The sequence below is a fragment of the Rutilus rutilus genome, assembly GCF_951802725.1.
Source record: "Rutilus rutilus genome assembly, chromosome: 7".
In the NCBI taxonomy this organism is placed as follows: domain Eukaryota; kingdom Metazoa; phylum Chordata; class Actinopteri; order Cypriniformes; family Leuciscidae; genus Rutilus; species Rutilus rutilus.
In genome coordinates, this window is record NC_140221.1 from 14,811,324 (window position 1) to 14,828,679 (window position 17,356).

Genomic DNA, 17,356 nt, shown 5'->3' on the forward strand with positions numbered 1-17,356 from the left:
AATAGGAATACTGATGTTTGCCTTAGCAAGCACCGCTAATTATTTACAGATGAACATAAAAGACTGTAGAAACAATCCTGAATTATATCAATTGCACTGCGTTCTGTTATTACATATGATTATTGGGTTCTTGGATTAATGAATGACATTTCAAAAACAAACAGTTTCTAAGATGGCCAAATGATGTTCTTCGGTGAGATGGCAGGAGGTCATGGGGAGAATTCTGGCCCTGGGCCCAGTTTTTCCTTTTTAGAAACTGTCAAGAGGTCATTGTGAGGCATCTGAAGGGGGAGGGGACCGGAGAGGGGGTGAGCTTGACAGGGAGGCCCCACTGAAGCTCTGAAGGAAAATGTGCTTAAAACGGGACCTACAGCAGTGGCTAACAGCTACAAGCTTGCTGTGGATAATAATAAATGATAATAAAGATAATAATTATGTTATATTATAATGATGAGTTTCTGTGGACCATTATTTATTTGATTCCAGCAACCTTTGTTGGCATGCAGAACAAAGTCACTGTGGACAGCTTAAATACTCAAGCAGATGAGAATAGTCCTTCATCCTACATGGGTTGTGTCAGAAAACCTAGGCAACTGGCTTGTTGTCTTACTGCTGTATCAGTGAGACATGAATATTTAATTACTACAATAGTACAATATATATGTAATTATAGTATGTAATTAATACAATGACATAAAAAGTGGAAAACATTGGTAAAAAGAAAAAGAAAAAAGTACATTTGGTCAAAAATGTACATTTACAAACAAACTGATCACCAACCGCAACTTTCTTTATTTTTCTAGCTCAACTGTCACAGAATGGAACACACAGGATTGTGGGATATCAAAGGCACAGAAGGATACATCTATGCTGCCTTCAAAAATTGATCAAATGAAGGTATCAGGAAGAGAAGCTAACATTGGATTCGGATGTGCCTTTATGCCTTATTCGAATGCAGCATTTTTAAGCTTTCAGATGCAGCCATGTTTTTTTTTAAACACCACTAAAAAGATGCAAAAAATAACATTTAATAACTTTCAATAACTTTTATGCTGTGTGTAATATCAGAACAGCATATAAACTATATGGTTGCATTGGAAATGAAAATACCAAACCAACTGGCATATGTAAATAAAAATGATGCTAGCCTTTCCTGAACCTTTCTGACCAACTGGTGTTGCATTGATTTTAGTGGAGGTATGGAGTTAGTTCTTCTCAAGTTTGCATGTTTCCTAGTAGAGTAACCACGGGTTTAGTGGTTAGTTGGTTTAGTTCACATATGAACATGATTCACTAAGGCTAACGTAAACACATCCAGAAGGTTTCCAAATGCTTTTTTACCCTAATTTTGAACAGCACATCTAGTTTTTTTTTTTTTTACTTTTTATTGTTTAATTAACTAAACCTAAATGACTAAAATGTGGATGAATCAGGCTCATATTCTCAAATATTCTCTCGAATTTCCCTGTGGGGAATTCCTGAAGATGCCCAGTGACTCATATTATGTGTACCTTTGTATTTTATGTCTGAGCTGTTTTTATTTATTTATTTATTTATTTAGTTAGTTAGTTAGTTTAACCTCCCTGTTTCTGTCCAGTTAGAGTTAAGGTCAGCGTAATCTATTGTAATCAGTTGAGTGTAATCTTTATCATTGTGCATCTTGTGATTAGAGAAAAAAATAAAAAACACTACAACCACATTTCTTGTCTTGTTTTGTGATTTCACGTTGATATTTTAATAATTTTATTTAATTTCATGACATTTATAGATTAAGTGTGGCTTAAGCGTCCCATTTTGGGGTCACTGTTGCTTTTATAATTTTGGTTTTTTATCTGACTGGTTGCATGACGAATGGAAAAAAGGTGAGGTAAAAGCTTCTTTAGCGTTTATTTTGGTTGACCTCAGTCAAGCAACATTTGTAGTCTGACTACAAATGACAAATGGAAAAATAGTTGGGCAAAAGTTTTGTAAATGTTTATTTGGTTGACCTCAGCCAAGCATCTAGGTAACCTCCCTCGCATGTCTGACTCTGATATCACCATTTTTCTAAGGTGGGTATTTGTTGCTCAGTTAGATGGCCAAAACAAACTGGAATGTTCTGAAACTAGATGCATTTTCATAGTATCAAATGCACAAATCTTTGCAAAATGTCTCCCACATAGGTCCCCCATGTACCTCAGCTGCTGATCAAGGGAATATTAGAAGAAATATTAGATGGAAATGGGAGAAAGGACAAAGCCAGAAATAGTGCAAGCCATCAAGCAGAACTAGACTTTCCAAAACAAACCAATAAGTTATAATCACAAGCCTTGCATTAACTCACATCAAACAAACCAAAATTTGCATGATCTTAAAAAAAAACATCCACTTGAAGATTATTGATAGACATACTGGAAACATTTGCCGATCATTAAAGCTTACTGACATAATCAGTATCTTAGCAATGGAGACACAGCAGACAAATGAATGCATTGAGGTAAGAGTGGGACAGAGAAACAAGTAATTCCTAGCATTCCTTAGTTTTGTGCCTCACTTTCATTCTCGTCTTCTTCATGTTTTCAGTCAACTCATGAGCACTAGAAACCACAATTTGCGTAGCAAATCGAGTTGACTTTGCACAGCACAGCACTCATCCATCTATTTATTGTGCCAGTGTTGTTCTTTTCTTGAATTCCAGCAACACGATAAGGGCAACCCTGCCATAATGCTTGTTTCCAGAAAGTCAACTAAGGACACTTGAACAGAGGGAAATGGCTTTTTTTAACCTAGATAATTGAGGACAGGGGGCATGCATTAGATGAGGTGTGCAATGCAGGCAGGTGATTTTCTGAAAGCGGTAAAGGGCAGAGGTTCAAGCCAGCTGCAGGTCGTCAAAGTCAGGTTTTTTATCCGATCGTAAACAGTGGAAAGATGGCAAGGGCAATAGAGTACATCAGGGAATCCATCCAAGTGCAAAGCATAGTTAAAGCGATGTGGCCATGGCAAGCCTGGGCATGCCTTCTCAGCTGACTGCGTGTAGCCACTGCTGGGCCAACTTGGCTTTGAGGGATACAAGCATGCACTTACGGCCGTACCCGCCACAAGTCTGACTCACCCATTTTTAAAAGTAACCCAAATGAAGTGATTAAGTAATTAAACAGAAAAACAGCCGGCCTCTGGAATGTAGGTCTCTGAAGTTGTTTTCAACATTTCAATGTCAAGACCAATTCACTTTTTCAAGAGTTTTTGTGGTTCAAGCAAAAATAGTGGGCATGTCATGGCTGTTAGGCCCTAGAGCTTTTCCTGATTGCTTAGGTAAGTTATAGAGATATTTCATACTTATAATAAAATACAAAAAGAACCACCAAAGAAAAAAAAAAAAAATCCTCAGAATTCCGATAAGAATAGCCTGACTATGTCAGTTTGGCATCGTTATGTGATACCGGATCAAAGGTTGAACTACGAGGGCAAGATCATTGATACAGCACAGGAAAACATGACTCATTCCCCGTGGTAAAAAACATTCATTTATGTGCACAAAGCTCTATGGACCAATTCTTCCATATGTCCACATTTTTCTAGCCTTAAAATAAACACATGAGAAAATCGAAATTTATGACAACCCCTATGACTAATTTTTTCCACACTTTTTAGTTCTTCTCCTCATAGATTACTTTGCTGTTCCATCCAATATTGGCCTCACTTGGCATCGTGCATTGGGTGCAATGCTTTAATCATTTATCCCACTCAATAAAACTGCACATTAATGGTTCTGAACGGCACTCACCAATTAAACACAATTTCCAAGTGTCAATAGAAACAGGTTCCTTTCACTTTGCCAAAGCAGTCAGCTAAAATCCAAACAGGAATCCTCCTAAAATAATTCAAGTAGGCCACTAACAAAACCATTAAATGGCCTGTAAGTCTCATCATATGCAATGTGAATTAGTATGGCTTAATGTCATAGTAAATTCAACCGTTAAAATCTTATTATGCTATTGTTATTGTTCCAGAGCATCTTGTGGACAGCACTCAAATAAAATGATAAAAACCTGATAGAGTTCAAATCACTTAAACATTGGTTCTTAAAACAAAAAAAGATTCTACCTTTGATCTTTCTGGACTGGTCAAAAGGTTTTTTGTAAGGTTTCTACTTTCAAAAATCTGATTTCAAAATGCATATCAGTCAAACCAAGAAGGCATCCTTTGTAAGGCTTTTGGATAATATTTTAGTCTAAAGATTCATTAGCATTACTGAGTCTTACCTTCGGCTTCACGGGGGCTCCAGTGGCCGGAGGGGGAGCAGGGTCTGGGAGAAGATGAGTTTGAGGCATACTGAAGGAGCACCCCAACTTCAGTACATCTGTCACAAACTGATCCCACTTCTCTAGGAAATCAACAGACAGCCAAAGTAGCAACTTAGACACAGCAACACCACAACTTTTTTATAACCTCTTGATGCCTTTAAGGGTGTGTTCACACTTATTGTTTGGTTCTCTTTGTTCTTCTGGTCTGGACCAAAAAAGAAAATAACACATGTAGTCCTGGTTTGCTTAGAGTTCACACTGTCACCAAACCTAAAGTAAAAAAATGTATGATGTACATTTTGCGACAGGAACATCCAAAACAATGCTGTGTGCTGGGCTAAATGCATTCGCTGTATGTGCGATTGTGCGTACATATGATAGGACAGTTTTGGTCAGAATTATTGGCACCCCTGATCAAAGATGGCTATAAAAATTAACCTGCATTTTTATCCTTTTGATCTTTCACTCAAATAATGCGCAAATATTCATTGTAGCAAAATAATTGAAAGTGGGGGGGAATCACATTATGAACAATGTTTTTCTCCAAAACACATTGCATGGCCACAATCATTGGCACCCCTAGAATTTTTTATGAGAAAAATATCTCTTAAGTATATTCCCATTAATATTAACATTTTCTAGCATACAAGGTTGGCTAGGAACATGACATTGTCTAGCTATGACTTCTTGTTTTATAGGAGTATAAAAATTAGGAAACACAAAGGCCAAATTTCCTTAATCATCCATCACAATTAGTAAAACCAAAGAATATAGTTCTGATGTGCAGCAAAAGATTGTTGAACTTCACAAAAAAGTGGCTGTAAGAAAATAGTTAAAGCATTAAAAATTTCCACCATCAGGGCAAAAATTAAGACGTTCCAATCAACTAAAGATGTTACAAATCTGCCTGGAAGAGGATGTGTCTATATTGTCTTATTGCACGGTGAGGAGGAAAGTTTGAGTGGCTAAAGACTCTCCACAGATGGAGAATTGCAGAGATTACTTGAGTCTTGGGGGTCAGAAAGCCTAAAAAAAATAATCAAACAACCCCTTCATCTCCACGTGTTGTTCGGGAGGGTTTCAAGAAAAATCATAAACTCCAGCATATTCGGTTGTCAGACACGACTGGAACTTCAAAAGGGACCGGACTCTATGGTCAAATGAAACAAAAAAAGCTTTTTGGTAGCAAACCCACCAGATGGGATAACAAGTACCCCATGCCAACAGTCAAATATACTGCTGGATCTTTAGGGCCCTATTTTATTGGTCTAAGCGCATGGTCTAAAGCACACGGCACAAGTTCACTTAGGGCGTGTCCGAATGCACTTTTGCTAGTTTAACGACGGGGAAAATGGTCGGCGTGCCCGGCGCATGGTCTAAAAGGGTTGTCCCTATTCTCATAATGAGTAATGGGTGTGTTCTGGGATTTACGTGCGTTAAACCAATCATAGTCTCATCTCCCATTCCCTTTAAATGCCAGTTGCGTTCGCGCCATGGCAGATTCTCTATTTACATGACGGAATTTGATAGTGGAAAGACCGAATGCGTCTCCAGAGTGCAAACGGAACTGCTCGTGCACGAGGTAAAAGTGCGCAAGCAGACCATCTACGGGACAAGCCGGATTCCACCATATCGTTATGCACACAATAATAATCTTTTACATTGTAATCCTTTTATTTTAAATATTTGCCATGTTTGTGTGCTGCTGTACGTGCGTCCCTGTGTGTGTAATAAGCAGAGTGTACACGCGTTGTGGACCCGCCTATAGACACACATTACTAACGTGCTCATTAAATAACAAAAAAAAAAACTTTGACTTTAGACCAGGTTTCAGTTGGTCAATGGCGCAGTCTATTTCTGTTGCCTCAAAATAGCAACGCGCCAACAATGCACCAGAACACACCTCCAGAACACACCACCGTACAGTACGCCCATGGGCACACAAATGGGCGCAAATGCATTTGCTATTTAAACAACGTGGCTCAGGACGTGAAAATGATAACAGCGTCGGACTGAAACTAGCAAAAAACACTTGCGTCGCGTGTAAGATAGATAGGGCCTTTAGTGTTGTGGGCCTATTTTTTTTGCTGGTGGTCCTCGACATCTTGTTCAGATACATGGTATCATGGATTCTAGCAAATACCAACAGATAAAAAAAACATCAAAATCAACACAAAAATGTGTCACTGAGCACAAAATGAAGCTTCTGCCATGGCCATCCCAGTTCCCTGACCTGGCCCCTTATAGAAAATGAGTGGGGTGAACTGAAGAGAAGAAGCACCAACATGGAGCTGGGAATCTAAAGGATCTGGAAAGATTCTGTATGGAGGAATGGTCTCTGATCTCTTGTCAGGTGTTCTCCAAACTAATCAGGCATTATAGGAGAAAACTCAGAGCTGTTATCTTGGCAAAAGGAGGTTGCCAAAACTATTTAATAAAAGTGTGCCAATAATTGTGGACAACGTGTTTGAGAAAAACATTTATTTCATAATGTGATTTCCCCCCACTTTCAATTCTTTTACTTCAATGAAAGGTTAGATTTTTGCTAATTATTTGAATAAAAGATCAAAGGGATAAACAAAGGAGATTTATTTTTACAGCCAGCTTTGATCATATTTACCAGGGGTGCCAATAATTCTAACCACAACTGTATATGATGGAACTGACAACTTGTGAAGAGCTTATAAAATGTGTTAAGGAGTCAAAACGGTGGCAGGAATCCCTCTGTCACACACACAAATAAAGATCTGCTGCGAAGAGATGCCATTCTGATGCCTGTACCGGCATCAGGTATTCATGATTCATATAAAAAAAAACAGGTATTCATGAGCATTCTGTCATTTTTGGGTCGCATCTTGTGACACCATGTCCTGTTTTTGGTTTGTTTACATGTCTTTGGTCCATGTTGCATTCATATTTCATTCGAAACCCATCTTTTCAGCGGTCTCGGTCCGCTTCTTTGGTGCGCACCAGGGTTCGGTTGGCAGCATTCACACTTATTCAGATAACACCGGACTAACAGAGCAAACACACCAAAGTTAGCTTTAATCGAACCAAACATACCAAGTGTGAACACACCCTTGTTGAAATAAATTGGAAATACTATTGTGATGGGAGAGAAATTGGTACATGACTCGAACCTCTCCATCAGCCCACTACAACTTCAATCTTTTGATGGCACGTACATTACTGCACTACATAAACTTTAATCGTTATTGACATGATTGACCTTGACTTGTTTAGCATCTCTCCAACAATTTTTATTGGGGAACTTAGACAATATATTAATTTCTGGAATGAACTAATAAAACCTAATGAAACTTATGAAAATTAACTACTGAAACAAGTCTTGGAGACACTCAAAACATCACTATCTCATTGTAGTGTACATAATTTTGTATCAGGTTTCTCCTCTCTACAGTGATTATCATTTGTTTCATATTAGGCACTTTTTATTATACAGGGCATGAAACTTTTTTTTCTTTTTCTTCCCCTTTTCAATGAATGTACATGGAAGGAGGTGCTTAAACTTCATACAATGCTGTTTTTCAAGGAGGTCAATATAACTAAATGTTATATATTTTAATTTATATCCATTTTCTTTGAGATTTATAAGAAAAAAAATTGTTGGGACATTTTTATATAGAGTTAAAAAAATTATTATTATTATTATTATTATTATAATTTTTTTTTCTATAATTAAATAATAAAGTATTTTTTAAAACACCACACTGGGTAACAGGCTTTTCAAATTTAAACTAAATTAAGATATAAATCAGTAGTAGCTAGCTTGTTTTGAACTAAATGTTGTAAAAACAAATCTTTTGTAGGATAATTTTCACTATATGACTATATATATTTCACTATATATATATATATATATATATATATATATATATATATATATATATAACTTCTCAATATGTTCCTACACCAAAAAAAAAGTTACTTCTTGGGTTTCACAATTTTAAGAAATGTTAAATTTTTCATTATGGGGAAAATTATACATTAATATGTAAATTTAATACATGTTTTAATAGTTTTTTCACCTGTCTAAGTAATGGCCAGTGAGAGCAGGGAACCATTCCAGGGTAAGGGAGTCTTGGTCCTGCGCTGTTACTCGAGGAGGTAGAGGAACAGGAGCTGGTTTACTGCCAGGTCTCCAAGACTGGTAGATCAGATCTAGGTAACAGTGCATCCGAGCCACCTGGTTCGGCGTGAAGGAATCTGTGCAGTCATCATCTTTATGGGAACAAAACAAACAAAGAAATCACAGACGTTACACTAATTTTAAATCCATTTCACAAATTTCCTGTAAGAATCAGCTCAGAAAATGCAAAAAAAAAATCATAATAATAATAATACAGAAAATCTTCACCTCAACAGACATTGAGGGCCCTATTTTAACGATTTAAGTGCATGGTATTAAAAGCGCAGGGCACAAGTGCACTAAGGGCGTGTCCGAATCCACTTTTGCTAGTTTAACGACGGGAAAAATGGTCGGCGCGCCCGACGCATGGTCTAAAAGGGTTGTCTCTATTCTCTTAATGGGTGTGTTTTGGGCGTAACATGCAAAAAAACAATCAGAGTGTAATTTCCCGTTCCCTTTAAAAGCCAGATGCACTCGCGCCATGACGGATTTGCTATTTACATGGCGGAATTTGCAAGAGCACAAACGGATCTGCTCCTGTTAAAACACGCAAGCAGACCATCTACGGGTCAAGGATTCCACCATATCTTTATGTACACAATATTAATCTTTTATATTGAAATCTTTTTATTTTTAATATTTGTCTAGTTTGTGTGCTGCTGGGCGTCCCTGTGTGTAATAAGCAGTGTGTACACGCATTGTGGACCTGCCTATAGGCGCACATTACTAACGCGCTCTTTAAAAAAAAAAAAAAAAAAAATGCACCATTGACTTTAGACATGGTTTCAGTTGGTCAATGGTGCAGTATATTTCAGTTGCCTCAAAATAGCAATGCGCCAACAATGCGCCTGAACACACCTCTTTTTTAGACCAGCACGCCCATGGGCGCAAATGTATTTGCTATTTAAACAACGTGGCGCAGGACGTGAAAATGATAACTGTGTCAAGCTGAAACTAGCAAAAAACACTTCTGCATTGCACCGGGTGTATGATAGGACCCTGAGAGTGGATAAATATGTCTTACCAGCATAGCTCATGTAATTGTTGAAAGGGGTGTTTTTGAAATGACGTCTGCCGCAGGTATCATTGCCTGGCTCAGGATCTCTGCAGTACTTGTACTTGGGTGTGGGATTAGTATCTGCACACAGATCTCCAGTCTCAAGAGAGGGCTCAGTCTCCAAGCAGGCATCGTTACAGGACTCCACCTCTGAGATTCCCCTGAAGACATGGTACAGTCCGAGGCTGTGGCCAATCTCATGGATCATGGTGTGAGTGTGGCCAAACGTACCATAAAATGAAGGGTTTAATACAATCCCACCTCAAAAGAGAAAGCAAGAACAGGTATCATAAGCATCATCTTTTTTGGTCCCTGTTCATTTTGGAACGTTTTCTGATGACAAACGTTGACAGGAAATGACAATTCAGACTCAAACCTGCTTCCCGGTGGGAACACTGCCGCCTTTATATGTCATTACGATGTGTGCAACCACTGTGCCATAGCTCTGAAATCTTTTGCTGCTCTTTTTTGGTCACTGCTCTTTAAAGTGCCCCAATTATGTTTTTTCGAATATTACCTTTTAATGCATTGTGTAATATAGCTACTTGTGAATGTAAAATGTCTGCAAACTTTAAAAGATCAAAGTGCACGACAAACTAAGTTATTGTCTCCTAAAAGAAAGAATCAATTCTGAACTGCCAAACCAATTCCAGTCTCACTCTTCATGTTATATACCTACGTAACAATGAAAGAAATTTGCATAATTCCAGCCTATGGTCATCATTGGCTGCCCGCGAACAACATCTACTTTGACCTGGGGCCCGTTCTTCGTACGTCGCTAACTCAGTTAGCTGGATTTGATTGTTGGCGATTTGGCATGATCTTGGATTGTTTGGTTCTTCGACGCTCATCCTGGACTTGCTGTCATAGCAACAGGTGCGCAATCTTAAACCTGCTCGGGAGCAGGCTTATTTCATGTTAACAGGATTAGACTGCGGCTTCATAAACGGAGCTGATACGGGAAGTCCAGCGCAGCGCGATAGTGCACTTTCTGAGATATATATTTTTCTCGTGACTCGTGAGATTGTCGTTTACATTATTAATTTGTTGGAAACGCACATTTATTTTAGACTTGTCGGAGTCGGGCTTTAACTACAGCACAAACTGTTTGCATTGCCCTAAGATTATTTGCGAGTGGCTCTTTCCTTTACACTACTGGAGATGCGGAGAACCTGATGGAAAGTGCTGTCTGTCGTGTCATTCGGAGTTTACCTGGCGCTTTTAGGTTTAAAAAACAGTTTTAGGTTTTTTTTTTGGTGGCATTTCCAAGCCACTTAAGACCCAATGTTGTAAAGCAGTTTTTTTTAAAGCAGGTTTTTTTTAGGCTATCATAATTTTTTATGAAGATCATTCAATCATGACCATGCCATATACTGTAATAGTATATGTCACTCAGGCTTCACTAACGTGATTGGTACCATAGGCTAGCTAGACCATAGACTGCCATCAAGGCCTCAATGAAGGGGATTATGTGAACAGAAAGAGGGTTCACAATGTAAATGTGCAGCCCAGTTACTATTGTGATTCTTAATATTCCAGATTAGTAATATTATATCAAATAAAAAAAAAGGCAGTTGACTAAAATCTTCCATATCACAAATGTGAAAGCAAAATGTCCAGGATCTGTGCATGACTTAAGCATTTTCAGAGATTCACATTTATGCACATTATTTGAAAGTGGTAAGGAAAGTTCCACAATTAAATATCAAGCTCACTGTATTACATACACTTATGCTGATCCTAACAGAACTACATTTTTTCATAGGTGATTACATGTTCCTGCCTGCAGACAGGTGTTTTATGACCCCATTCCCTGACCCAAACCAGTTACAATGCAGCTCTAGCCAGGACAAAGGCACACAATGAAATGAACTTTGGCTAACTAAAGGGAAGATGTCAGTGTCTGAAAAGTCTGAGGGTTGCACACCTGACAGGGCCTGTGACATTGTTGCATCTGCCATATTACACAACATTGCCAAAAAAAAAAAAAAACACTTTTCATTAAATGTTTAATAAAAGACAAAATCTTCTTTTTTTTTTTCTCAGCCTTTTTCTTGGTTGCTTTTATAATCAGACAACCATTTATTTAACAGTGCCTTTTATAAAATAGACTATAATATAACAAAAAATTACCATTATGTAGAATATTTTTGTACTTCACTTTTATTTGTTCCCATGTTCTAGTATGGTGACTGACATTACAATGCACAAAGTAATTATGCAATTATTAAAATACAAAAATATAGGCTAATAAGTGATAAAAACATCTTACATGGCCACTTCTAACGGATTTAAATTGTCTGCTACTTTTTGCCAGCCATCTCTCCTGGCTTTTGCAGACTTTGAGGTGTTCCCTGGCGTTTTGATTAAACATTAAAATTCCGAATAAACTTCCGACTATTAGTTCTTGCTCTGCTGAGGAGAAAAACTAAGCGCGCTCTTTGGCCACGCTGAGCAGCCAATAGCAGCGTTGGTGATCAATGTTTCTACTATCGATACATATCCCCTTTAAACCAGCGCATGAACGCGCAATTATCTCAGATAACTCAATCCAGCGATACTAATCATATCCGGCAAGTGTGTTCGAAGAACCGAGTTAGCCAGATCATGATTCGCACGATGATATCATCTTGGATGTGTCATTTGATCTCGGATGTAATAAGCAACGTACGAAGAACGGGCCCCAGCCCTCAAAAAATGTAGTTGTAGCTGAGGCCTGGAAGATTTTGTTTTGGGTTGTTGACATATCGAGAAGACACTGTTTTCAGCACAGTGAATCCACTTTGTATGCTCTTCAGAAGGATGAGGGACTTGTGCTGCAGTTGATGCAGAAAAAACGTCGCCATCATTACTGTTCATATCACTGTCTATCAAGCGCTAAGGAAGCCTCAAGAGCTGAGATATGATAATAGGCATTTTGTTTCCAACACGCGTTGTAAGCCTCTAGACTAGAGGTCTTCAATCCTGCTCCTGTCCTGCAGAGTTTAGTTCCAACCTGCTTCAGCACACCTGTCTTTGTATTTTCAAGCAATCCTGAAGAGCTTGATGAGCTGATTCAGGTGTGTTTGATTAGGGTTGGAACTCTGCCTCTGCTCTAGACTAATCACAACAAGACTGGGTCATCTGACCAATCACAGCAGAGTAGGCTCACAGAAAAGAGGGGTTTAGAGAGACTGAATCTTCGAAAAAAAAAAAAAAAACATTTTCAAACTCTTTGAGAAATGAAGAGATGTGCAATGTATATTATGTGAAAGTTAAAGTGTTTTTGACCTTGGATGCGTGTTTGTAATCCTATTGTAGGAGTCCTCCAAAACAAAATAAGAAACCTTTAATATAGCATAATAGGGGGACTTTAAAATGCTTAAAATATGCTAAATATATGATGCTGATCCAATTGTTGTTATCCATTTTTTTTAGTGGTCCATGTATTTATTTACCCAAATGTGTTAAAGCTTCTTTATCCCAGGGCCAAGTGCCCACACCAGCCACGTCTTCATCAGATGAGTTAGCAAAGAATATGTTCAAGTGTGTGGATCCATCCAAATTCAAAACCTCTTTCAGCTCCTTCACGTTCATGTAAGCCCTGTTGAACAAAAAAAAAACAAGACTTTTAACACCACAGAAAAGTAGGATTCGATATCACTATTTTAGATCGTGAATGATTAAAATGTCTCCACAATCATAATTTTGTGCTACATTACACATTCGATCAGTTGCAGTTCTTGTGCCCCCAGATACAGTCCCTAGTATAGGTAGGTTTAGGATTAGGTGTGGGGGAGGGGTTAGGATTAGGCAATTAGGTATTGGCTTCAACGAGGGGGATAATAATTTGGATAAACCGCTCAATTCATATGGATTAGATTTACGATCCCTTTATGAACTTTTTTGAAGCATCAAAGTGGTAGTTGCGTAGCTGTCAATGGAGGGACAGAAAGCTCTCAGATTTGATCAAAAAGATCTTCTCCGAAGATGAGCAAAAGTCTTCAGGGTGAATAACAGTTCAGATGTGTATCAGTATAGTAGATCCGTGCATTTGGTCTTGAAGTGACAGCACCCTAATAAACCTGCTGCTATCTATCATTAATGTTAATCAAACAACAAAAGACAAAGAGAGAAAATCACTCACTGCTATTTACAGAAAAACTTTTTTTTTTTTTTTTTGCTTTAATTAGAATCTGTGTATATTTAATTCATTCAGAAGTTTGAAAATAAGTAATTCAAAAGTTTGGGGTCAGTAAGTTTTTTTTATATATTTTTAAATAAATTAAATAAATGTATACTTTTATTCAGCAAGGATGCATTACACATTGATCAAAAGTGACAATAAAGACATTTATAATGTTACAAAAGGTTCAATTTAAAAAAAATACAGTTCTTTTGAACTATCTTGTTCAGTTCTTTCTATTCATCAAAGCATCCTGAAACAATGTACACAACTGTTTTCAACACTGATAAATAATAATAATAATAATAATAATAAATAAATAAAAAATGTTTATTGAGCAGTAAATCAGCCAATTAGAATGATTTCTGAAGGATCATGTGACACTGAAGACTGGAGTAATGAAAATTCTGCTTTGCCATCACAGGAATAAATTACATTTTAAAATATATTCAAAAAGAAAACAGTTAAAATTGTAATAATATTTCACAATATTACTTCTTTCTTTCCCCATTTTTAATCAAATAAATGCAGCCTTGGTGAGCATATAAGAGACTTCTGATCTCAAACTTTTGAGCGGCAGTGTATCTTCGCACATCACTGGATATGCAAGCGGTACATTTTTGGATTCGGTTATCTAAATGTCCAATTAAAGGGTGAATATAATTACCACATTTTGAGGAATTTTTTATTCATGAAATACAACAGTCTCAGGACAGATGGGAAAGCCCATTCAGAAAATACACGAAGAGCACGTGTGTGTAAATGTTTGTCAAGAGAAGCAGTGCTCTGTAATTTAATGGCCCTAGTGAGGCTGTCACACAGAGTTTGTATTTGGAAGGAAACCTGAGCCCCGCTCCGCAGCCAGCGCTGAGGTCAGAGGTCATTGGCCCTGTCTAGTTAGGAATGCATTGTGTCATTTGGATAGTTCCAAAGACGGCCCCCTTAAAATGCTTATTATTTCACCTCAAACACACTGGGTTATTCCCATGCAAGCCTTTCCCCTGCAGTGATAACTGTCATGAAAGTCAAACAAAGACAAGCCTCTCTGGAGTGATGAATGCTGGCTTGCTGGAGACATAGATTTCCATAAGTACAACAGCATGTAACCATGCATATATTCATATTTGAGCAGACGTATAGTATTTCATATCGCCTCTCTGCTAACCTCCTCTGTCTTTACGGGAGGCCTGCTTAATCCTCTTTTGAAAAATGGTGGAACAAAAATGAATACAAGCGGTCCTGAGCTCCTACCGCCGACACTTTTAAATGTAGTAAACACCCACCTCCACTATTCAATGGGGGGGGGGAAACCCCACCAGGTCTCATTCCTCATCTTAAGATCAACATCTGCTAGCCAGTTCACCGTGAGGACCAATCAAACACAGTATCTGTTGTCATCCTGCTAAACCCAGGGTTAGCCTAGACATTATGAAAATTAATGTATTACTTTGTAGTGCTTTTTGATGTATTAACCTTCTAAGGAAGACACAGGCTTAGGAGACAGGATGACCATTTCCTGGTATTTATTTTCTCGTAAGCCTTATACCATAGCACTATGTCTTGTTAAGTCATCACTCACTGTCATAAAAGAGAAACACTAGAAGCCTCATGACAGTTCAAAAGAAAAGTAAGTCTAGTAAACACACGTTTGCATTTAAGTACTAGACCACATTTTCAATCAAAAACAAAATCTACTTATAAAGCATGTTGGTTATTGTACATCCCATTTTTAAAACGACAACACCAATCAGGCACAATATGCTCAGTCCAAATATCTAATCATTTTGGGGGGAATAAAATTCAGTCAAAATCTGGGTCATTTCATTGACCCATCTAATACCCCTTCTGTGTGAGTGAATGGAAAGGACAGAGGCGTGATAATGTTGCACAAAATTGAACAACCAAGGCTGAGGGTGTGATGTTCTCTAGGCAGAACATTGATGATTAGTTGTGGTGGTGACGTTACAAGCCAACACAGCTGCCAATGAGATGCAGCACAGCGTGGAAACATCTTGTGTGGTACAGGTCTCAAATAACCTGCCTCATTCCACACATATTCAGAAAACAACTCAAAATAGAATAGAACATAACAAGGGGCATTACTGTGATAATCATTTCAACTTGTTATGGGTAAAGAATGAGCACTTTGACTCTCTTATGAGAAATTTGACAAGTGTAATAATCCTCTTTTGAAAAATGAGTTTATCTAGACTAGTGAGCTATAAAAAAAAAAATGAAACAAATAACAGAATTCATATTTTCTCATTTTATTTATCTTATCTTATTATTTAGTGTAGAACGAGTAAAGCTGTTTGTTGTTAGGATGACAAAGTTTTAAAAGTAAAATTTTTACGTTGCTCTGCCTCAACTGTCTAACAGTGTTTGTCAATTTCAAAATGATCGAGATGGCCAATCAAATCAAAGAAGGCGGGTCTTACTGTCACTGTCACAATGCAACAAGAGTTCATGGAAAGATGCAAGTAGATTTAAGTATTAGATAACTGTTTTACGATAGACATGTTCAGCGACCGACAGTAATTGCCCATCTAGTGTAGTATCTACTCAACGTTCTATGAAATTTCGTCGTTTTGAATTGAAAATATGCTATCATGGTTTATGTAATTCATAACTGAATGTGACAAGACAAGAAACGTTTGCGTTTTCTACATATTAGACATAAGAATAAGAGTGAATGTGTGCACATTTTAAAATAAAATATTATTTGCAAATTGTTTAAATTGATTACTTCATAACTACAATTGAATTATTAGAACTAGAACTACTTTTACCATTCTTTTTTTATTTATTCCCTTGAAATCCATTTAATCCTTAGTTATTTAATACCTTTATTATTTAATAATAAATAATAAATCCCAAGCACAAAAGTGAAACTCTGCCTATGAGTATAACCTACATATTGCAATAAATAGACATCATCCTTTAGAAAAAAAGGATTAAAAAAAGAAAAAGAAAATAAACTGTTAGGCATGATAGTTCAAAAGAAGGAAATTAAGTCTAGTAACATACTTTTGTGTTTAAGTACTGGATACATTTCCAAACAAACACAAACACATACGCATTCAATTGGGCATAAACATGTAATATGCACGTGCATGCCGTCACCGTTTTTACACGTTTTTGAAGTTTACACAGAGATGATAACGGTATCGCTTTCAAACCTCGTTTTCAAAAACTTGCATTTTAAAACCTGTTTCAAATTTTGCGTTCTCAGGCCACCAAAACGTTGTTGTTGTGTAAAGGAATGGCCAGAATGCATTAAAAGTTTTTTGATCTCAGTTGAAATGGTGTCGAGTAAGCAGCCCCTTAGTTAATAACTAATGATTTTTACAATGGAAATGAATGAATCAAAAACTAACTTAAGCTGGTCAATGACTTTCTTCTAGAGCTGCTGTCCAGCCAAAACAATCTTTGTTGCATTCATTTCCTATTATCACTGTAAAGCTGCTTTGAAACAATCTGTATTGTAAAAAGTGGGATATAAATGAAGGTGAATTGACTATTTATAAAGCATGTTGGTTTAACATTTTTAAAATAACACCAATCAGGCACAATATGCTCAGTCAAAATATCTATTTATTTTTGGGGGAATAAAATTCAATCAACATCTGGTTCAATGACATTCTGTATTAGAGTATTCTGTATTCTGCATTCTGTATTATTCTGTATATATATATATA

The 17,356-nt window shown here is 37.2% G+C and overlaps 1 protein-coding gene across 1 annotated transcript in view; it reads right to left on the reverse strand.

The window, feature by feature from the left end:
• pappab (pregnancy-associated plasma protein A, pappalysin 1b) overlaps nt 1-17,356 on the reverse strand; it is a gene marked incomplete at its 5' end in the record, with an annotated part of 107,818 nt that overhangs the window by 71,738 nt on the left and 18,724 nt on the right. The window contains 4 exons of the mRNA XM_084413222.1: nt 4,245-4,366; nt 8,336-8,528; nt 9,461-9,754; nt 12,931-13,076. Coding sequence (XP_084269348.1) covers nt 4,245-4,366; nt 8,336-8,528; nt 9,461-9,754; nt 12,931-13,076 — 755 coding nt within the window. The remainder of the gene's footprint in view (nt 1-4,244; nt 4,367-8,335; nt 8,529-9,460; nt 9,755-12,930; nt 13,077-17,356) is intronic.